The 24,226-nt window shown below is 44.4% G+C and overlaps 1 protein-coding gene across 2 annotated transcripts in view; it reads right to left on the bottom strand.

Annotated features, from left to right (window-relative positions):
• The window catches only part of hipk2 (homeodomain interacting protein kinase 2), a 74,485-nt gene that overhangs the window by 32,670 nt on the left and 17,589 nt on the right, over window positions 1–24,226 (bottom strand). For both annotated transcript variants that reach the window (XM_078257634.1, XM_078257635.1), the window contains exon 2: window positions 21,548–22,718. In XM_078257634.1, coding sequence (XP_078113760.1) covers window positions 21,548–22,718 — 1,171 coding nt within the window. The remainder of the gene's footprint in view (window positions 1–21,547; window positions 22,719–24,226) is intronic.

Here is a 24,226-nt window from a genome sequence, read left to right as displayed (position 1 = left end):
AATCAAGGGGCTTTGCTGGCTCTGGGTTAAGTTGCTAAGTATAGACCTCAACAGTCCCGCCCACAGCCAACTCCGGAAGTAAAAATCCCATTGATTTTCTCCATAAGGATTTAGAATATCAGTCATAATGTCTAGGTAGACTGACCCCGAGCTACGTGGTTGTGAAACGGTTTCTGCTCCTGTGGAAGCTAGAAGTCCGTATGAAATCAACCTTGTTTTAAGAAAAACATGTTTTATCCGAAAAACTACACTACCCACAATCCTAAGCGTAACAGCAACGTCTCTGATTGGTCCAACTCGCTGTTACCATAGAAACGTTTACCGTACCCGCGAAACCGCGAACGGCTAGAGCGAGCTTCTACCATTGAAGTCTATGATAGTTTCTGTACTCGGTCTTGTACCTTTGCCTTTTTTGCCGTTTTCAAAATGTTTTTTTTGCGCCGAATCAAATCTGTTATGCTCACTATTCATCTCGTGCTTGTTGGCTTGGTTCCAGACTTAAAACTCTCTCTCTCTCTCTCTCTCTCTCTCTCTCTCTCTCTCTCTCTATATATATATATATATATATATATATATATATATATATAAGCATTTATTGAAACGTCAATGAAACAATTGAATGGGGAAAAACACTTCCGGAGTCAGAGGTGTAAAAAAGTGGGCGGTCACTGTTGAGCTCTATTAGAGTTGAAATTAACAATTATTTTCATTATTAATTAGTTTCGTTAACTCATAAATTGTTTAGTTTATAACATGTCATAAAATAGTCACAATCCCAATTTCCCCTTAGCTTTTGTTTGAAATATACAGTCAAAATAACAAGGTTACTTGATTATTCCATGAAACATACCAAGCCAACAACATAAATGGAATGTGATGCACGTGAGACACAATGAATGGAGGGGCTCTTGTTTTTTTCTGAGGCTAGGCATGTGAAATTGCCCTTAAACGTGATAGTCTTTGGTTTCTGTTTCGCCCTCAAGTTAAAAACCTATAAACAAAGATACAGACAGGGGGAATGGTCATGTTTATGAGCCAAATGATAAAGTATAATAAGAAGTGATAGCACCACCTGAGATTGGAGACTGTTGCTCTCAGGAGTCTAATGACAAGACAACATTGTTCAGCTCTTTCATGGATGCAGAGATATTCTTTCCATGACAAGACATACCAGGGAACGGATGACAAATATGCTTTCATTGTGGTTTGCAAGTAATAAAAAACATTCCACACAGATATGCATGTCCGGTGACAGCTCTGTAACTGATGGTTGCCTTCCTTAACCAGGTGTTTTCCTGTATTAGCTTACCTTGCCCAGAGGGAAGACCGTCCCCTATCACTGAACACACACAACAAAGGCATTCTGGCTCTGAACATTTCTTTTTTGTTGTCGAGAGGCAACAAACAGTTTTACAGTATGAGCACAAACTGTGGAGCAGCAGCACTGGAGGTGCCTGTTGGAGTCAATGTGAATTTTAAACCAGCGCTAAACATGACACATTTATGATTTCTCAGGCAAGAAATCATATCGCACTGAAGGCTGTGTACAGAGGAATTCACTCTTTCTCCTCTATTTGTCTCCCTCTTTCCTGCTTTTCTTCCCCTCTCTCCACTTTTCTTCTTCCGCAGTCTGTGTGAGCACTCTGAGGGTGCTGCTGGACGGAGTCCAAAAGGACACAGTGTGAAATGAACACAGTTCTGACCTCCCAGACACCCCCGACACAGCCAATCAGATCACTTCTCCCCGACACATTGGGCACTATAATTGGTCGGTGGGAAATATGACCAGTGGAGATTCAAGTGGCGGGAAAAAAAAAGGGAGGGAGTGAGGAGTAGAGGAGGGAGTAAGGGAGTGGTGCTATGGCTCCTCAATGCACTTTAACCGACCCTTTGCCCAGGACAGGACAGGAAATCTCCAGAACAAAAGCTAGCTGTCATCTCTGCCTGACAGGCTTGCTCTGAACAAAGCTGCTCTCAGCTGACTGACAAACCGACCAATCCCTAAGGGAGGTAGCCTGTTGTAATCTGGTTCTGTCTCACAATTCAGACGTCTCTGGTGAACGAAGCAAAAGAGCGTGCCCTGAACCCTCAAACAGGAAATGAGTCCGAATGTTGTTCCTTTCCCTGAGGTGTGGCTTCAGCTGCCGCCAATAGAAGGTTGCAAACAACATTGCGTGTATAAATACAAACATTCCCATAAACTGATATACACACAAATGTAAAAAAAAATACCCAAAGAAAAACCCAAATAAATGAATCCACAGAATGTCTCTCTGTTTTCCTCTCTTCTCCCTCTTTTAACACGTAGGTATGGATGTGTACACACCCTTCTCCCAGACATCCCTGCTCACAGCTGCATGCCCCGGGCCTTGTCCAGCCCAAACCCAGACTCACATCAGCCACATTCCACAGCCTCCCAAAGCCCCATAGGGCAGCTTCACAGCTGGGCATCAAGCTGGGCTGTTCCCTGCCTCACTGGCTCAACTTTTACCACCCCCATCCCCTCCTCCCCCCTTCTGCTCACCATCTCACACACCCTAAAACAGAACATATCTTTCTTTCACCCCTGCATCAGTGTTTCAAATTGTTCTGCATGAGAAATTGTCCTGCTCTCGCTGCCATCGGCTCATTCAAAATGTACATGATCAGGTTAAACCGAAGTGGCTGAGGACTACAACAACAGTGGATCAAGATGACAAAGAGTTGCTGGAATGTTAATGAGGTCTTTCAGATTCTGCTGCCATTGAATATTGTTTTATTCTCTTACTGCAGCTGGGTTTTTTTTAAGGTGTGTCATGTTGACAGGGGTAAAAAGACATGTCAGCAAACAGACTACATAATCTAATACCTTCATCTGTGACTTTGAGGCAGCAGCAGCAGAGCAGTCAATAGACAGTATATGAAACTGACCTCATAATGCAATAAATAAAGGTATGGCAAGTTGCAAACAGGAACCTGGTGAGATATGACACTTCTCTTTATCAATTCCTTCTCTTTTCGTACTTGTATGCTCAGAAGCAACATTAAGAGTATGTGTGCTATCATTTCCCAAACTATCAATTAAAGGCGCGAATGAGTTGACTGAGAGTTGAGTCAGGTCTGATTACATTATCAGCATCATCAAAGTTCCCACAGCAACTCTAAGATCCATTTGTACAGGGTGAAGAAGCACATTTCCCACAGCTTTAACCACAAGGAATGTTGCATTTGGGGAAACAAAAACTCATGAAGAAGCCTCAGTGACATGTGTCCTTCCTGTCTATGTGGTTCTCACTGGCTCCAAACATGAGAAAACACTATAAACAGCAGGCCGATTGGACAGAAAAGCTGATTCCACAGCAAAATACAATTGGCAGTACATTTACATGTTTCTGAATGTGAGTGTGCACATGTTTGTGTATGCGTGTTAATGGATGTGTGTGTCTGTAAATAGTTACGGTCGGGCTCTGTTTCATCATTTCAGTAAATGCCACGCAGTATATCAGTCTAACTGCATACGTCTCGGACCATTTCCATATCTGTAATAGAGAAAGCCCATCTCCCCTTTAGAGCCGCTCCTCCACTGCGCTCAGAGAGCCCAAATAACACACACGTGTGTGCACAAATGCACACACACACACACACACACACACACAAAACGCATCTCTGATGAGCTGACACAGAAAACTAGATTTATTAAGGGGAGGGAGAAAAGGAGAGATGCGGAATGCGTGTGGGGGTGTAATTTCAGCAATGGACATAGATTGTTGTAGACAAAAAAAAAAAAAAATACACACACACACACACACACACACACACACACACACACACACACACACACACAAAACACAACGCCCCCCCACAATCGCAGCCGTTAAGTGCATCACTCTCCTCCAAGAGACCTGTTTATATCAGACCTGTGACACAAAAGCCACAGCGGAGCGGCATGCAGGCTTATCTCTGCACATCCCTTGAAACGCGGCACAGCCCCCAAAGAGCTCCCCAGCGCTCCACATGCCACTTTCAATTAGTTCCACAAAGAGAGTCTTCCTCTACCAAAAGGAAGATGGGAGCTCATTACTGAATTCCTCTCTACTCTTGGCTTTGAAATATAGATCAGGAGGCTATGTCTGACTGCTGGGGCCCTGGATGTGCCACTTGCCAACCATGCCACACCAGTCCAGAGCAGATGAGCGCAGAGTGCCGTCTGATGGATTAGCCACCCCTCAGGTTTAACAGCCACTGCAGCTTACCTTCTATCTCGCCATTAGCTCTCTGCCTACATCTCTTTCTCTCATTTGCTTTCTCTCTTCTCCCTCTTTTATATATCTCTCTCTCTCTCTCTCTCTCTCCACTAAACAGGCTCCCTGAAGCCACAGCTCTCAGCACTTAAACCCACAAATGGGAAAATACCAGTTCTAATAATCTGATGAGAGCGTAAGAGAGAAGCAGCGGAGCAAATGTGGATATCATATCGCACAGCGGTACTATTATAGTAAGCGTAGACACGCATGCAGGTGCTGATAAGGCAATGCAAATTAATTCAGGTATTCTAATGCAACTAAAGCTGAGCAAAGCTGCAAAGGTGGACTGTTGTGTAGGAGTTCATTAAGGTTAGGTTTGACACATTAAAATCCAGAGACTCAAAAGTACTCTGTGATAACAAAATATGACACGACTGCTAAAACAAATAATGCATGCCAAATGCGAATTATTCGGAACGGTGACACATGGTGACAATGCTTTCATAAAAACATGGCAAGATTTAATCCTCGGTGGAAATCTATTTCTTATCTGGCCAGAGCAGAAAACACAACAGCTGCCGTGATGCAGCTATGCTAGTTAATGGTTTTCCCTCAGGACCAAAAACAGAACGTTCACTAACATCTACTGTTTACTTTGTGACTGATAATCTCATTAACTACACATGGGCGTCCATGCTGCTGCACCACATTTAAAACACTGCATGCATGTGTTTGTCCAGTGTGCACGTAGCCACCGTGACATCTTTATCTGCACACAGTATGTTTACTGTATATCTTCAATAAATAACTTCCATTAGCACCATCCTCAGTGGAATGCCACCAGTTAGGTTAATAGGCAGTTAATAAGAAGCTATCGAAGCTATCGGCTGAAACTAGACGATGACCATTAGGGATGGCACAGGGAAGAGACACGTGACCCTCTGACACTTTTGTCTTGGAAGAAAAAAAAATCATTGTATTGTGCCCTCCAGTTAGTCAATCTACCCTGTCAATCAGCCACTATGTACAGGGGTATTAGACACAGGGGTTGAAGCTTCAGTTGCTAGGTCACTGATGAAGATTCAGTGTAGCAATGGGGGTAAAGGGAGGGGAGGAAGTGAAAGAGGTAGGAAAGGAGGAGTGGGTGGCTGTAATGGCAGTGAGAGAAGAGGGGTATAGGGTCTTGATACTCTCTCTGATTTGCTCGCTATGCAAATCACAACAATCACAGGAAATGCCTGGGCCTTGGCTCCAGCTAATTGCCACGCAATAACAAAGGAGGGCTTCCTTTGAGCGGAGAGGCAAATTAAACATTAGTTTAGAGTTTTCTTGGAGACCCAGGGATGTTATAATTACCCAGAAACCAACACATCAGCACTTTTGCATGCCACGCGTCCCACTCCCGTAGCCTGGCGCAGGAAAACAAATGTATCTCATATTCTGGGAGAGAGGCGTTTGGTGGGGGTGAGTGGGGTGTAGGTGAGGAGTACCAGGAGGGAGATGAAAGCAGGGGGTGGGGGAGGACAGAGATGGAGAGAGACGTGGGAGGATAATGAGGGGAAAGGAGGTGGAGAATGATAGCCCATCTCTCCAAACCATGCCATGCTGGTAGTGAGGCATCAAAATGTACACCCCCTATTAGCATATTGACCCCACCCCTCTCCTCTGGCCTTTTTCCCCCTCATTACCATCAGGCATGGTGCATAAGAAACGGGAAACACAAACCAAGCTCATTTCCCATCACATGTTAGCCTAAATGTCACGGCAGCGAAGGAATGAGAACACAAAACAAATAGCACGCCTGTGCCGTGCAAATGGGTGCCAGTTTGGCCGTCTAGCTGGCCACCCAAGGGTTAAGTCTGCAAGCACTTCATTAATGTGGGTCGGTGCAGTGGAGCATGTTGCAGGCGAAACAAACAAGGCTGGATCTAGCTGAGATATGCAACCATGGAAACTTCAGGAGACGTCCTTGGATCTCCTTCCCTCCAGGGAAGGGAGGCAGAGTCCCTGCCCCATTTGGGAGTGCCGACATTGGGCCTTGAGCGATGTGATGTGTCCTGGATGGCTGGTTCTATGTTGGTGATCTATGTCTGAGGGCAGCTGCACATTCTGACACATTCACCCAGTCTGTCTAACCTAAATGTTTATGAAGGTGCCTGTCTCTCCTTTTTCCTGCAGCAAGACCCTGCCCCCTATCTGTCTGTTGGTCTGTTTGTCTATTTCTTACCAATCTGCTAGATTGCCAGCCTGTCTCTCTGTATTCCTGCTGCTCTATCTGGCTTTAGTGTCTGCTTATATGTCTGACTGTTTTTAGGTCAGGTCTGCTTGCTTGCCAGAACGTCTGTCTTCCTTCACAATGTATGTATGCATGAGCTCATACGAGCCAATGACCATGCCCTGGAAATGTAATCGTCCAGCACAGTTGGATGTTTGTTTGTGCTTGCACACACAGATGTGCATACAGGAGTGCAAACTGCCCGCCATGTACACAAACAAAAGGAGGTCCACCCAGCTATAAAAGGAGGTTTTTTTGTTAAGCAGAGCCTGGCTGTTATGTGCTCTGTTAGTATTTGTGCTCTAAAAGCACAGGTTGTGTGCTGTATTAGTCACACAAAGCTAACCCATTTCTCACTTCACACACACACACACACACACACACACACACACACACACACACACACACACACAAACCCCTCTACGTCAGCAAGCCAAACTCATAAAACACTTTAATTGGCATGTAGTAATTTTGCTAGTTCTTATAATAAAAGAAACCTTTTTTCTACCCCAATTGCTTCTCCATGTTTATGTAATGGAGCTTGTTATTTTCTGCCTTTTAATATCCCTTCTCATATAACTGTAAGCTATGTGAATAACAGCCTTAATAGACCACAGGTCCTCAAGGATTAGTTACTTTTAGTGAAATCAGGGCTGCAGTGATACTTGGTTTGCAAGCAATTCAGAGCAGTGACATCAGTTAATTACATAAATTGGAGCGGGATCAGGCCAGGCATGAGAGAGATTATGACACAGGGGCAGACCGAACGGCTAGAGGGACACAGCCCAGTGTTTCTGACACCAGCATTCAGGGGAAGAAGGAATTACATCACTGTGTCAGGGTTATGTAAAACACTAGACCTGCTGTAAGACTCAAACCCCCTCTGAGAAAAAACATTTAGAAGGAAATAACTCCTTAAGAGATTTCTTCTCCTTGTGTTCAGGAAGGCTACAATCAAGAAAACCAGAGTGAGTCAACGTTTGCATCACTCTATATTTATGCATGTGGATAAAGAAAACTGCAAACAAATCCATCAGTACTTCCAAGAAATGACACCCAGGCTAAAGATAATGTATGCTCTGTGTGGTAAGAGCGACCTGCTAGTGAGCCGGCACTAGAGGGGGGTATGAGATCTCCACCTCTTCATCAGTAGGCCTAAAGTCTATCCCATAGACGCTCAGGAACCCAGAGGGGAGATCAAAGCCTGTGTGATCCAGTGGCTGTTATATCTCCCCCGGCCTGCTCTCCAACTGCGGGGCCTCCTGTTACGGCACAGGCAACAGGGAAGAGAGGGAATACAAAACACTGACCTGGTCCCGTCTATGCATGCAACCTTATCGGATCTTTAGCAAGGATTTCCTCCCCCCCCCCCCCACCCCCTCCCCTGCAACTACATTTACATTCCACTTTGCATTCCATTAATTTCCATTTGACCACACTTGCATGTTTTAGCAGGCCAACATGAATAGTCATGAGCAGCACATGCGCTCACAAAAAAGATACGCAGCCTCAAGCACACAAATGGGTTGAATCTTCTTTTCAGTCATTGTTCACACTCAAGGGGAATCATTTTAGCCTCTGCAGATCTAAATTTGCTATATGTCTTTTAATTCAACATTTATTTCAACATGCTTGTCAATTATGAAAAAAAGCAGCCTGCTGCTTCCTGTTGTCCCCACTCCATTATTCACCTTGTTATAAATGATTTAAATGCAGCGATCCCTCCCTCTGACTATCCTTTCCCGTGTGCTTTGCGATGAAGCGAGGAGACGGGCATGATTGGACCCTGTTTTCTTCCCTCAGTGGAAAGGCATCTCAACAGGCCTGCTATTGACCACATCCACCAGGGGAGGGAGTGGGTCAATGTAACAGAGAGCAGGGGACCATTTTGGACCACTTAACTATAATCAGTAAATGCACCCCAGTTGCAATTAGCGCAGGGCCACCCTGAAAGTGTTCGTTTTGCTCACAGCTCTGTCTGTGTTTTATTCTGCTCCACAGGAACCTTGTAATGCAAATAGCACTCCTCACTCCTGGCTTAACAACGGGAAAGGAGGCGGTAGGTGTGGCAGAGCATGCTGCTGCACTTACTTGGAGGGCATTTTAACAAACACAGTTGCTTAACTGTCTTTCGGGCAGAAATAATCTATGAATTCTAATATATTCGTAAAGTACATTGTTCTGCTCCAGCCAACTTGCTGTAAAATAAAGCTTTCAAAAACTGGGCTCAAGTGGTGAGAGCAAACTGAGGATCAGCATCTGTTGTACGCAGGCTCAACATTTGGGACCGATGATTTGCTCTGGTCCAGGGTCTGCCCTGCTTCAGCTGTCTGCAGTATATCTGAAAAGGCTGTTATGACTTGTCCTCAGATGATTCAGCAGCCAGCTTTAGGCAATTAGCCCCACAAAATGGCTTCTTTTCATAAATCAAGACTTGGTAGAGCATGCGAAGGAGAAAGAGAAGCTTTTTTAGGCTGAAACAAAGAGGAGACAGAAATGTGACAGGTAGCTGGTGCTATCACACTGAGCCTCTCCATTGCACCAACACTCTCCTCGACTCATTTATGATTCACTGCACTTAATCATCCATTGCCCCCCCGCTTTTGTGAAGAAAAGGCAAACAAAACAGACAGACAGACAAATAAACAAACAGTTGTTTTTTTTTTAAACTAATGCTGGCATTTCTGGTGCTGTAGTTATGATTGATTTGAGCTGCAGTGTGCACTGACGATCCAAAGAGAGAGACCCAAGCACATACACATGCACATGAGTTCAAGGAGTATGTTAAACTCCTTTCTTCCTGCAGTAACGCTTGCCTTTGACTGATTCAAGAGCAGCAGAGTGAACTCCGTAGCAGCGACGGTGTCTGTGATGCTTGTGGGTACAGATATTTGACTGTAGGACACGTGTTAGCACACAAACACCCGCACAAAGGAAGGCACAATACAGTACCTGACCTCCTTTTCTCGTAACCACCTGTTTACTGTGCTAAAAGGAAAGAACAGTACCCATATTTACACTTGTTTTCCCTACAACTCCTCTGTGCCACATATGCTGTACATGAGTATATGAAAAGATTTCAGTTAGATATTTCTTTTTCTATCCTTTATATTCAGTGTATCTTAGGATCTGTTGAATCTTCTGAAACATGCTGATGCAAAGCTCCTGCTCAGACACCCAACAACTGTATGAAGAAATCCAATACTAGCATATACTGTGGAAGCTCTCTGCCCTTATGGCCAGCCGAGAGGGATGAGGCTTTGTGATCCTATATGTCCTCTGGATGTGATGATTGAAATGCCAGGCAGATTTGCGTAAGGGGCAGAGGTCAGGATAAAGGAAATGGAGAGAGGAAGAGAGGGATGGACAGAGAAAGGAGGACATCGGGGAGAGGGAGGGTGGGAGGTTTAGGGAGGATGACGACGGATGGAAAGATGTAAAAAGAAGTGAAGAGTGGAAAGGGGGACAAGGGGCAGGGATCACTAATGAAAGTTCCCTGCTGTTTTCTCAGCTGTTCTTCTCAGTGCCATGAGCAGTGCTGTGTACAAGGCCAGAAACAGTGGGAATGGTGAATGAACACACCTAAAAACCCGACTGACTTCTGATTTAAAGCCTTACTGTCACCATGGTGACGCTGTGAACAACAGGGTTGGTGTGGCCCTTTGGGTTTTTTGTGCACCTCAAGCACCTACGTGTGTTATGTCAAGAGCTTGGCACAAATATTGACCCAGGATGGAAGTGGAGGATGGGCCTCTAGGGGCTCCTCAACATCATCCTATTTTTGCATTTAAAACCTGCTCTAAAAACCAGAAAGATGCAAACAAATTTGACAGCACTGCTAACAGCAAAGTCACGCCAAAGACTTTAGTAAAAGAATTAGAAATCTACTCTGGTGTTGTAAAAGAAGAAAGCGTTTCTGCAAGGACAGCTTTGACTCAAAGCCAATAATAATAACATTGTCATGGGTAAAATCTATACTTTTTCCGCGCTGAGAGGGAGCACAAACGCACAATGCACACAGCTGGTAACAGGCTGCAGATGAAAGCCAATTTGGTTTCTTTGTGTAACCGAGAGCTTCAGTTGGACCACAGGTCCCTGTGGAACAAAGACAGAGAGAAGCGCGGGAGGAAGAGGAAGAACTCGAGAGCAAGCGAGGGAGAGGGAATGAGATAGTGAAAGGGAGGAGGAGAGCTGGGCAGAGAAGAGAGAGAGAAAGGGGGGGGGGGGGAGGCCCTGGCCCACCTGGGCAAACAATAGCAGAGAGATGAGAGTGTGGCTCAAGGGCCCTCCCTGTCCCTAAAGTGCACAGCTGTTGGTTGGGGCAGGCAGGCAGATCAAAACAGCCCCGGTCGAACTCAGGTGTTGCACCTTCAGAGGCACATAGACAATTTTGGAACAAGAGCCTTGGTTTCTATGGTGACGGCCGCAACAGAGAGACTCTTTTTAGAACACGTGAAATGATGCTTGTTAATGTTCTTAATTCATTGTGACACAGAAGAGAAAGCGGGTAGAAAAGGCTTGTGTACACTTCTAAAAGACGCAAGGAAGTTTCATTTAAGTCTTTGATGTTGAATGCATTTCCTGCTCAAACGAGAGTATTATGCTGTTTATTTGCGTGCTGAAAGCAGCTTGTGCAGGATCCGTGGTGTGTGTTAATGGATTTGTGTAAAATGTCTATTACTGAGCTTTGATTTATACTGAGGTGCTCAAGCCTTAAATAGAATGTCTACAGAACAAACATGTGTATGCACTTTCATGTAAGCCTTAGTTGCTCTTGATTAGTAGTGAAAGCGCAGTGACGGTGAATGACCTGCGAACGTCTGCTTGAAATGACCTGTGAAAATCTGGTTTGTACGTTGATGGCGAATAGCCTTGAAACCAAAGTGTGTATGTGAATGGGATCATATATAGAACCACAGAGGAAGGGGAGATGCATGTAGTTCCCCTTCCACTGGGTACAAGGACAACACTGTAGCAGGATCTGGAAAGATGAGACCTGGAGCATATGGTTATAGTAAGAGCGATTAATATGGTGCAGCAAGATCTTACCTTTCCAGATCCTGCCTCAGCTGTCGTGTGTGTCGGGGCACCGGTTTGAGCTTTAAGTTGGCTGATGCGCTGAGAGTCCTTACCCTTCAGACAACAACACTGTCCTTGTTTAAAAAAGAAGCCATCTGTTTGATGATATATAGATTCTGGCTGTAATGAAAGACTGTGTGGCGGTGTTGCTGCCTCCCTGACGTCCCTGCTGTGTTTAAAGGGGGGGGGTGATGTGAGTTATGTTCAGTTCATGCTGATAACACGCACTGAGATGCCGTGTTCTCTCAGCTCAGTGATAGCCGGTTGGGGTAAAACCTGGTTCCACATTGCATGTGTTTACTGTATATATGCATGTATGTGTGCAAAGACCTTCCCTACACGCTGTAAATGAGTCGATCCTACAGGGCCATTAGGTGGTTTGAGGATGTGAACGTTGAACAGGTTGTGTGTAGCGGACAGGACATAACCTCTGTGTTTAATCAGCCAGTATCTCACACACACACACACACACACACACACACACACACACACACACGTGTCTGGTATGGTTGAGCAGCTACCGTTCACATTTAGTAACCTATTGTTCTTTCTTTTTCTCTTCTTTTTTATTATAGTATTTCTGCTTTTTCTTCTCTTTGTTATCTATAATCTCAATTCTTTTTTTGGGGGGGGGGTTACCTCTGTGGGCTGATATATAGCCTCTTAATGCTCTTTGCTGCCTCCCAGCTTGTGCACTCAATAACCAGCTGAAGTCAACAGACAATCCGACGCTCCTCGCTCATAAAACACTGGGATTAGTCGTCAAAGCTCGGTGGCAAATCACACAGGAGAAGTTCATTAGTTTGCACTGGGCTTTTTTTTGTGAAATTTAGCAATGTAGCGGTTTGAATACAGCAATAAAATCTAGCAATCCCCCCCCTCCCCCCTTTGTGGTCTGCTGAAGTGATGTCTAAAGCACGGATGTCGACTAAAACTCCCTTGGAAGCTGCCCCATTCCTAATGCTAACCCTTTTAATATTTAACCAGGATCCAATACAGGAGTAATTATTTTTCCAAACAAATTACGCCTCAGGCCGAAACCGCCGAAATCTGATACACCACAGCGATACATTCTGTGTCACAAGGCACTATTAGTCATTTTAAATTATTTATCAAGCTTGGGTGAAATAGGATTTGCTTCCGACTTGTTTTATGACTAGCATAGTGCTTAAACAGAATCTTGAGTGGCCTTCATGTTCCAAAAAAAAAACAATTTCTATGGAAAGCTCCTCTGGCTCATTCTCCAAAAACCCTGGAGCAGACCATTTGTGAGGAGTTCACTGAGAAACAAGGTAAATAAAAGAATGACAATGCTGACGTACAGTACATTCTGTTGAAAACAGCCTTTACCGATGACATCCAAACAAGATTGCTATGAAAGACTACTGCACAATAAAAACAGATAGATACATCTGAGTCTTTGTGTTAATAAATGTCACGCAATCAACTTCCCTTGCCCCTCTACCCTTTTGTTGATCCATACATTTCTTAAATGGTAAAAAAAAAATTCATATTTCCCTCTTCATTAAATCGACATATCTTTTATAAAACATTCCTGATCCTTTCTAAAACTGACTACCATAAATATGAACAAAGTGAGGCGTTAATAATTGGAATCTAAAAGTCACATGGTGATGTCGCTTTATGACTTTATGAGTGGTGCTGAAAATAGCCTGTGTGGTAAGAACAGAGCCTCATTTAATTCTGCCATCTGCAATGAAAAATAGCGAAAAATTTATAGAGCGACAACTGTCACAGTGAATATGAGCTATGTTTAACTGGGCTGTCAAACATCTTCTATCAAACACGATGAACACATTTAAAAGGGAGGGAGAGGCGGGACATAAAAGCAAGCGGATAAAATCGTTAAAATGGCAGTAAGAGGAAAATCAAGTTATTGTGTTGAGCCAGGGATGATACTAAATGAAGAGAGAGAGATGGGAGGGGGGTCATCAAAGCCTCTTTTTCTCCCAACACAGGGGCCCCAACTGGCTGGCTGAACGACGGAGAGCTCTGCCCACTTGCCTGCCGCAAATTAGCCAAACTATTTACCCTTGTATATGCACATTAGCAAATTCCTCCAATTGAGAAAACAAATGCATCTGTTTTGTTCTGTTGAAAACTTCATGGGAGCCTGCATGGGCCTCTGCACACCAGGCATTCTCTGTCAAAGTGGCAGTCAGTCCGAACGAACACACACACACACACACACACACACACACACACACACACACACACACACACACACACACACACACACACACACACACACACACAGCCAGCATGGAGCCAATTGCAGGTCCCTGCCGGGCCTCCACAATCCACCCCTCTCCCCGGCTGGACAGCTATAGCTTGGGTCAGTCTCTCTCAGTGTCTCTACTGCCCTCTGTCTGTCTGTCTGTCTGTCTATCTGTCTGTCTGTCTGTCTGTTGTTCCGACTGTTGTTGACAATCTGTTTTTCTCTGTTTTTATAACTCTCCCCCTCTGTAATCGGACCAATCTGAATTGTATCATCAATACTCCCATGACCTGCCTTATAATGTTAGAAGTCCCAAAATGAACATTTCTTCTTTTTTTTCTTCCTTTCCCTTGCTGCATAGTTTCCATCCCGGTGTTAGGTTTTAAATATTCATGCGAGATGGATGGAAGAGGTGAGGGATGGTGGGGAAGAAGAGAAAGGGAAGGAGGGCGGGAAGGAGCAGAGGAAGCGTGCAGCGGTGGGGGCTACCCCTTTTCTAGAGCTCCCTGCGGAGGGATGGCAGGCGTACAGGAATGGTGGATAATTTATTCAAAACCCGGGGGCACCTGTGCAGGTCAGCCGCTGATGGCAGCCATCACCCTGCCAAACCACTGGTGCTTGACTCCAGAGAAGAAAGACAAATCTGTGGCAAGCAGGAAAATGAATATTCGACTACTGCTGAGAGAAACTTCACCTGTCCAGTTAAAGATTTCAGTGGGAAACAAAATTCCATGGTTCCGTGGTTGGAACCCAACAGTTGAGTCTGGACATTTTAACGACCTTCCACTGCATGATTTTCTCCGTTAGCCTGCGGTGTTATGCAGCAACTCTACAAACACCTGTAAGGTTGAACAAGTTACTTGTGTGCTGCCAACATTTGCTAACTACCCCAAAAGCTTAGGTGAGGAAAAATCCTATGTTTCATATAAGCCAATCAATATAGAGCAGACAGATTGCAGCAGCCTCAGTGAGCTTAAGTGGGCGGCATCGCAGAGTTTTATCGAGGCGGCTTAATTTCTGTCAGCTTAATATCCTGGGAAATGTATGGAAATTGAACTGCGAGGGAGAACAAAGACAAGTAGCCAGGATGAAACGATGTGGTGAAAATCAGAAAGCTCTGTCTTATCGTATGAGCACAAAGTCCTACAGTAACAGGGGTGCACAAACACCCACACCCACACACACACACACACACACACACACACACACACGGTGATAGGTGTATCCATCAGCCAGGTGGCGAAGTTCACTTTTACCTTAAGAGTTAAATAATTCTCATTCATTACTATTTTTTTTTTTTTACAAAATGACTGTGAGCAGTTGACTACTGTATATGTTCTCATTCATATGCTTGACTACCGGTAGTTAATTAGCTTAGCTGCTACTTGTCTCCTGCTTGCCGGCTGCTCTGTGGAGACACATGGAAGAGCTGCCCAGAGGCAAATTATAAATGAGGAACAGGTTATTAGGATTCTGTCACGCATACTAAGGTGTTATGACTGTCATAAAAAGCACAGCAGTGAATACAGGGAGCAGTAATTATCATTTTACGGGTCTTTCTTTTATATACCAGTTCGTGATCATATCCGATGATTTCAGCATCTACTGTCAACAACAACAGGATGGCCCCGGCCCTTAGTGTTCACAAGCTTGAAATATAAAGCTGAATAAAAAAACTAAATAAACCAGAAAATCAGCACAAAAGAAAAGTCACAACGTGCCACAGCAACCACCCAGTCAGGCTGGGGGGAGGGGGGCAGAGCGCTGTTCCAGGTGCTGGTGAGGAATGCAAAACAACCACCTTCTAAGCACCCCCCCGCCTCCGTTCCTCTACATTCTCCCCCATTCTCCTTTCCCGTTCCAGATACTTTCTTGAGAAACCTCACATAAACAACACCTGCACTATTAACAGCGCCGCTGCTGCTGAGCGAATCTGCCTTTCCGTCCTTATTTTTTTTCAATCCATCTTTCCTCTGTGGCAACCCGATCCTGCCGTTTACCTACCGTTCTCTTTCTCTCTGGCACACACGCATTTCGCACACACACTTTAACACACGCTTCAAAGAACAGTAACTAATAGCAACCTCATTCATTAAAACACCCCTTGATGTTTCGCAACGGAGGCTGGGTAAATGTGCTGGAACGCCTGCCCTATCTGTCTGGTTGTGCGACGCCTACAACAGATAGAGGAGACAGATAGACAGGTGGGGCAGGGGCTCGTCTTACACTCAGCCGCCTCAGCCCCAGCAGTGACGGCACTATCCCTTGATGGAGACAGATACATATTTCATCGGTTGTTAAGGTTTTGACATAAGCCCAGCGGTGTCAGAGATCCTACTGTAGCATCAGCTGCACCCATCTTCACTGCCACCATGAATTAAAAAAGATACAGGCTCTAAAATTAGAAAAGTGCGGAGAGTTCCATATGAGCTTTTTGTGATCTGGATGCATTAAGATCTCTTCTGCCAGAGGCCTTTCGCTTCACACTGATAAGCACTGTAGAGTATACAGACACTGGCCACTTCAGATCACTGGTGACATCAACAAGCCCTTTCCTCCCTCTCAGACACTGTTGACTCATTTTCTTTCCACTCACAATGTCTAATAGGCTAATTCCTCAGGCTCTACTGCTGTTAGTGTATGTACCATATAGTTCTCTCACGCACGTGTAAGTACGAAGTCTGTGATGTGTGCAAGTACAAGCTGGCAGGTGCTGACGTGTGCAGTATGTGCAATACAGCTTCAGGCTCCCAGGTTGTTAATATTAAGATGTTTAATTACTAGGGGAAACTGCTCTGTCTTTCTCTTTCCCTCTGTCTTGTGGCAATTAGGCAAGCCTCTGTAAAACTACCACTGTGAGAAAGCCTTTCTGTATGTGCACAGAAAAAGCAAAAGAAAGAAAACAACCACGGACTCAAAGGTGGGGCGGAAAGAGAGGGGATTAATGAATTATTTAAATATGGGGGAAATGGTGCACGCTCTCCGGAGAGCCATTCATAGCGTTGCACTCATTCGTACACACAAAAAGTACGAAGGAAAAAGAGATCTTGAGAGAGAAGTTTATCCCTCCTATTGTCCTTGGGTCAAATTTGACCCATTTTCAAAAAGTTTCCACATCAGAAACAAAGTGTCCAAAAAAAATAACGTGGATGGTTCCATACAACGCTCTTCACAAGTAAATGAAATGATCAGTTCACTGCTTTCATTGAATGTGGGTATTTTCTTCAATGTTTTAGCATTTGAAGAAAAACAGATAAAAGAACGTTGAAAAAAGTGACAAAAATGTTGGTAAAAAAACCTACATAAACGTCAAATAAAGTGCAAAGCGCAACGACAAAAACATCAGAAAAAATGATTTAAAAAAAAAAAAGAAACGTCGTAAAAAGCGACAAAGTGACAAAGGTGTCGAATAAGACGCCCAAAACGTTTTTGACCCTGAAAAACTAAAAGTTGCACTGTCGACGGGAAGACAACACAAGGGTTAAGCTCTGCAAAATGTCTCACCTCTGCACACCTTGGCCAGTTGCTGCGTGAAGTGGGTGTGACTGTCGAATTGTCAGTTTCCTGAAGTTACAAAAATTGTTAGGCGCATTTCTGCCATATTTTGACGTTAGAAAGGTGTGTGGGGAATATACCGACATATATATATATATATATATATATATATACTAACCCCTTAAGTGTATGTCTAGGCATTCTGTGATGAGAAGTTTTTTTGTGATTCGCATGTATCGCATGAACCGACACAGCACATATGAAAGTACATATAATATGGATTTGGGTTCAGGTTTCAAATTTGGGAACCCCATTTAGGCTCAGTTGGTAGTTGTGTCTGAAAGTCACAGCTATGGACTAGGCACCAGCTTCAGTTCCATACCCCATGCAGACCTCTATTTGATATACAAAAAAGACATGTAAACAGAACAATCCTTTGGAGACCCCAGAATCCCATTACCTAAATGACAAGGCCTTTGGACAGTCCAGCAGACAGTCACGTAGGTTGACTGTCTGCTGGTGATATTCTCTTAACATCCCTGCCTCTGTCTGCACCTTCCACCTCCCTTTCTCTAGCAGCAGCCTCCACATGGCCGGCTGCTGCTAGCTGCACTGCCTCAGGAAAGTTAACATAAACTTAAATAATGTCTTGCTGCATTCCGCCCATCTCATGGACTTTACCCGATGAAGTAAATAGGACAAACAAGCCTGGGACAAAACTGGGACAAGACAATAATCCCGTTATCGTGCAAAAGGGTAGGCTTGACTAGTCGGCTTACCTGTTACATTATTAGCAATAGGCAAGAAAGGTAGCAGGAAAGGAGACGAGGGTAAAAGAACCAGGGTAGGTGGCAAGTTGATGTTATGACGACGTAAACGCCACTCAATAATTAACGTTAAGGTAATAATTAAATAATAGTAGGGAGACTGTATTCAAGTGCATTGGCACTGAGTGTATAGAAGTGCTACAGACAGGCCTATTTGACAAAGATAGATGAACTCAGCTACATGAGCCTGTATTCACTAAGCACTGAAGCGAACAAATGTAAGACTCTAAGCACCCCGAGAGATGGTCTTGCAAATAGCACATCCCTTTGTTTACCTTGAATACTAATGTTTTATTTGCATGAGTCAACCTTGTGAAACATCTATAAGTCATTTGAAAGGCTCTTACAGCACATGTTACGCTATTCTACGGCAGCCAAAATGCAAACAGCCATGTGTGAGGGATATGAAACTCCAACTAAATGGATGTAAGCAAAAGCGGGCGATAATGGCTTTGGATGTATGATGTCTTCAGTGGGCTAAAAATGACTCTTTTTTTCATCCAAATGAAAAGATCTCACAGTTTCTCCTTGCCATATCTACTGTCACCTCACCATATCAACCAGAAACAAAAACTTAAGTGCAAGACAAGACACAGATTAGGGCAGGGTACCAATAATCGATACTTATGGGCATAGACCAAATTGCTTCCATAGTATCGAGCATCAAAAAATGCCATGTCATTCAATGCCATATTTCAATACCTAAGGAGTAGCTCTCATTAGCGTCAGTGAGCCAAAAAGCCTGCAGCATGCTTCTACCAAGTACTAATAATGCTGGTGATTGGCTGTCTAAGGTTACACGTATTAGAAGCATGCAGGAAAAACACTATGTTACGCACAGAGATGGGGCTTTTATGTGTGCGTATGTGTGTGTGTGTGTTGTTGTATTTTGAGAGGTTTGACTACAGTGTGTGTCACATAGGCGTAAAGGAGCTGAAAACTAAAAAAATAAGATTTGAATTGAGAATGTTGTAAATTATTTTTGTATAATAAAGTATCATATGAGGTATCTGTACCAGTATAGAACATTTTTAAATGGAACCCTGCCCTAACACAGATATTTTATTTAACAGGAATCAAAGAATATGCCAGGGGGGGTATTTGCTATTGTGGAGGATATAGAGTAACACAGAGCCGGCAGGTTGGAGCTGGCAAATCCCACCTGTATGTAATCTCTACCCTGTAAAGGTACTGTCTGCAGTACAGAAACAGAAACTATCCTGCAATCGTCACATCTGAAGTCATCAAAGATGGTTTGATGTTCTCCTCTAAGCTTTTGAACTCACCATGAACTCAACCCGCAGTTGAGGTTTGTTTGCTGCCCAAACAGCATGTGATGCTGAGACACCCGTAGAGCTCATCTCCCATGAGCTCATTCTTTGAATTGAATTGAACTGAATTGAAAGACTTGCCTCATTCCTCACAATGAAACCCGGTAAAGCAAACACACTCTTGTAGTTGAAATACTGTACATGCATGAACTGATGCATTACGGAAAACCCTGTGTGGCACACACACACACACACACACACACACACACACACACACACACACACACACACACACACACACACCACTCCCAATGCCTCAAACCAGGGTCACCAAGTCCCTGGTCTTGGTTTTGGTGGCTGGTGGGTAATTTTCTGGTCAATGTCAGCCTTTCTTTCCCCTCCAACGCTGCCAAGAGGAAATGAAGGGATGATCTCTCCGCTCTCCTCCACTAGTCACTCCCCGGGAAAACAGACAGGAACATTTTATGGCCTGCTTGTTGCCCTATAGCCCAGGAGCTACAACAGCAGGACAACTAGTGGTGTTTACTTCAGGATGAGCTACTTAAACTGATATAACGGCACTGCCCTTTTGACATGTACAATCCAATTCCCATACGGCGGATCTTAATATATTGTAAGTTGAGAAGAAGTGTTTATAAAATACAGTTCAATAAAAACTATAGCTCAAATAAAATAATACTCCTGTCAGATGCTATAACAGATCAGGATCTGAGGATTTCTGATTGTTTTTATTATCTTCCGAATGCAGCAGTTTGAATCTCATTAATGTTCACCTGTTCTCTCTACTGTCTAAATCTTGCCATCTTCCTGTTTTAACAGGAAACAATGGTCTTCAGTGTAGCACATTTAAAAAGCCAGTGATAAACTGTAAAGATAACAAAACCAAACTCAGAATCCAGTAAATGGGGAACACAAACTTCTCTCTACAGAATCTACACTATGCGCAGTTACAGAGCTGCCACCTGGCATGTGTCAATGGGTATATGTGTGTGTGTGTGTGTGTGTGTGTGTGTGTGTGTGTGTGTGTGTGTGTGTGTGTGTGTGTGTGTGTGTGTGTGTGTGTGTATATGTGTGTGGTATCATGGCTTACACACACCTGTTCTTCCCTCAGCCCCGGCACCAGGCCTGGGCCCCAAACAAAGCTTCTCTCTGTACGGACATGGACACTGTTTGATTCCTCGCGCAGTTCCCCCAACACTGCCTCTGCTGAAACCTAAACACACTATTTGCTACGGGCGAAAAAATACTGTTTAAGAAGTACTGGGAGAAGAAAGAAAAAGCCTTCCCGGAGACTCATCTGGTTCTAATGCAGGGCCCGCTGGTGTGGATTACAGGCACATATTACAGGAGAACTCAGGCTGACCCCTCATCTCTATCCCGGGGGAAATGGGAGCCAGCTATGGTGATGGGGGTCTGAGGGTCCAGGGGCCTGGGGAGCAGAGGGGTGAATAGAACCCTGTGGGCAGGCTGCCACCCCACATGATTGGTGCCCTTCGTCAATGAGGGAGTTTCTCTGAGATCTTTTCAAAAACCCTCCATTGAAAAACAGGAAAAAAAACACTTTCTTCCCCTGAACCTTTTAAAGACACTAAGAAATCTCATTGCTTCAAATATTTCAAGCAGAGTTTAACCAAGTTTTGGTGGAAGTAAAAAGGCCTTTGCTAATCTTCAAAGTAACACTACAACATGCTTGTTTTATCACATTAAACACAATAAGCAGCTGGCTACTCAGCAAGCCTTTGAGTTTTACTGTTCTATCCCACATTGGAAGGGGGGTTAACTACGGGGGTAAACAAGCAAACAGGAAAGGCAGAATCGGAGTGAAGAGAGAGAACTTCAGCAGCCACTCATAAGGCTGGCAGCCAATCATGGGTGTTTGGCCAAATAATCAACCCAACTCGGAAAACATTCCTATTAAAGCTGGGATAAATCAAACAAGATGCAGAAACCACAATGATCATCCAAACAAAACGAACAGGAACAGACAGAGGGACGCGTCTCTTTTTCTTTGTGCCATTTTCTCTTTGCATCTGCAGTGTTACATGAAATGCCTAAATGAAGTCTTTCATACCCATTTCATAACAAACTAATTATCATGTCAAAGTAGAAGCTCTTACCTGTAGTATCTGGACTGTAGATAAGTGGAGCAGACTGCTTTTGACACATGGCTGGCTGAGCCAAAGTCAATGACTTTGACCCTGTAGGGCTGTCGAGACGGGTCCACAAGCATGATGTTCTCTGGCTTCAGGTCAGCGTGGATCAGCCCCAGGCTCTTCAGTTTCATTAGCGCTGTGGCCACCTGCTGTAGCACGGGTCTGATGTATTTGAGCGGCAGAGGGCTGAACTTGTTCTGCTTGAGGAAGTCATACAGATTCTGCTCCAGCATCTCAAATACCAGGCACGTGTGGTTCTTGTGCTGGAAGCACTCGTAGGCCCTCACAAAGTTGAAGTCATCTGCGCTCTCCGTGCTGAGGCGCGCCAGGATGCTGACCTCGATCTGACCCTGCCGTGCATACGATGGGTGGTTTTTCAAGATCTTGATCGCCACAATCTCGTTGGTGCCCCTCTTCCAGCACTTAACCACCTGTCCAAAGGTTCCTCGCCCCAAGAACTCCAGCACTTCGTAGGTGTTGGTCATGGAGCAGAGCACTTCATGTTGCACCAGCTGGTAGTCGCCCTCACTGTTGGAACCGCTGTTCTTGGACGTTGCGGTGGAGGTGGCGGTGGCCACTGTAGCCACCGTGGCTCCACTGGCTGCACCGTTCTGGATCATCGGTGGGCCGTGCTCCTCAACGATGTGCACACTGCTGTTGTTGTCAAGCTCCTCACTTTTGCGTTTAAGCCCGCATCGCTGGTAGGTGTCAAGGAGACTGACCGTGCTGCGGCGCGTCAGGTTGTGTACACCAACCCCGCCACCCACACCACTGCCGCCGCCGCCACCACTGCTGCTGCTGCTGCTGCCTCCACCCCCGCCGCCCAGCAGAGACCCCACGGCCCCCGAAGTGCTGCTGGCTGAGGCGACCACAATGTGGCCCGCGCTGGCTGGGAAGATGAGTGCCTGCTCGTAGGGCAGGGTGGAGCTGGTGACTTGCAGGGAGTTGTTGATGCCGAGAGGGCCACTGGCGGCCGACAAGTTCTTGCTGCTGTTGTGGCTGTAGACTTTGCTGTGCGTGCCGTACCCTGTCATATCCCAGTTACAACTCTGCTCCACCTTCAGTTTCTTCACGCTAAAGAAGGCACTTGATTGGAGAGTGTGAGGGGAGAACACTTGCACTTGCGAGGCCATACCTGTGACAAGAAGGGAGCAGAGGGGAGGAGCAGAGAGGACATGGGGGGGGAATGAAAGTGAGAGGTTAGGAAATTGAGAGTGACTGAAACACGAGTGGTAGCCAGTAGCTTTAAATAAAGACAGCTTGGGTCAGAGCAGGTCATTAAAACACCAAGCGTAAATGCTGATGCGTCAGCATGTTAACCTGTTGAACTCTTTAAAATCATAGTACAGTAACAAGCATTAAATTACCTTCAAAATGTCATGACGCATTTGTTGCTTTGGCATTAAATTGTTTGTATGTAGTAGGCCTACTATCGTCTAGCTTTTTTATTCAGATACTGCATCATTAAAACTGGTGGGAAAGGGATGTTGTTTTTTTATACTGTTATATAAGCCAGAAAGATAAGCAGGTTTAAATTGAATAGTGCTTAGGCAAACCACTGGTTCATGCAGAGGAAATGCCATTTCTCCACTGTTCCCATCTGCAGCAAAGTAAATAGGCTGAGTGAATACTCAAAGAATACCCTTCATTGGACACTCCATTGAGAAAGTGGAGCAACACAAAACCGTACACAAAAACAGGCCCACAAAAAAAGTGTTAAGGAATGATTGCAATTTACTTCCTCACTACAGAACCCAGGCCTTGCATTAGTACACAATTACTCACTTTATGGAAGGTGGTGTAAGACATTTTGTTTGAAAAACTATGAGAACAGAAGAGGGGCACTGAACTCCCTCTCAACTACAGATCCCGAAGACAACAAAACAAAAGCAAAACTGCAGCGAGGCTGTGCTCTGAACTCCTGGGAACAAGCTGCCTCAGAATAAGCAAAAGCTTCTCCAAGCAAACAACTGCCCAAAAATAGTCCCTTTCTTTATCTCTTGCTTTGCAAACAGTCTTGTTTGTAACGTTGAAATGATTATTACAGCACAAGGAAGAGTATACAAGACTTGTAGTGATGCTACTGTATGTTTAAACAGTTTCCAGTAAACCCCAAATTAGTTTACTGCTAACAAACTAAGAGCTACCACCTGGCCGTGCCAACGCCCTTACAATTAGGCCTTGCTGTTGATCAACTAAGGCCGGATGCACACTGGCAGCGTGGCGTGAACGTGTCAGCTGCGTGGCCTGTCCGTTTTTATTTCGGCTCCCATGTTAACAGGTTAGAGCTTCTATATATATATATATATATATATATATATATATATATATATATATATATATATATATGTGTGTGTAAGTTGTCTTTGCTGTAATCAAATCAGTATTAGGGATGTAACAGTATGAAAATGTAACCTCACTGTTATAGTGACCAAAGTATCACGGTTTTCGGTATTATCGTGGTATTTTTAAAGGTGTGGTCAATATGTTCAGAAAGCACCGACAGGCCTACACAAGGTGAAATAGTTTCAAAAAGTGTAACAGTGTTTATTATATTACAAAAATAAAGGCAAAACCTTATCAAAAGAACTTTTAACATCAAAGGAACAGGAAGGGTTCAGCATGTAAACAGAGTATTTGTCA

This window comes from Sander vitreus, chromosome 8 (assembly GCF_031162955.1).
Source record: "Sander vitreus isolate 19-12246 chromosome 8, sanVit1, whole genome shotgun sequence".
In the NCBI taxonomy this organism is placed as follows: Eukaryota; Metazoa; Chordata; class Actinopteri; order Perciformes; family Percidae; genus Sander; species Sander vitreus.
Note: the sequence above shows the minus strand (reverse complement) of the source record. Positions and strands in the feature narration are given on the sequence as shown.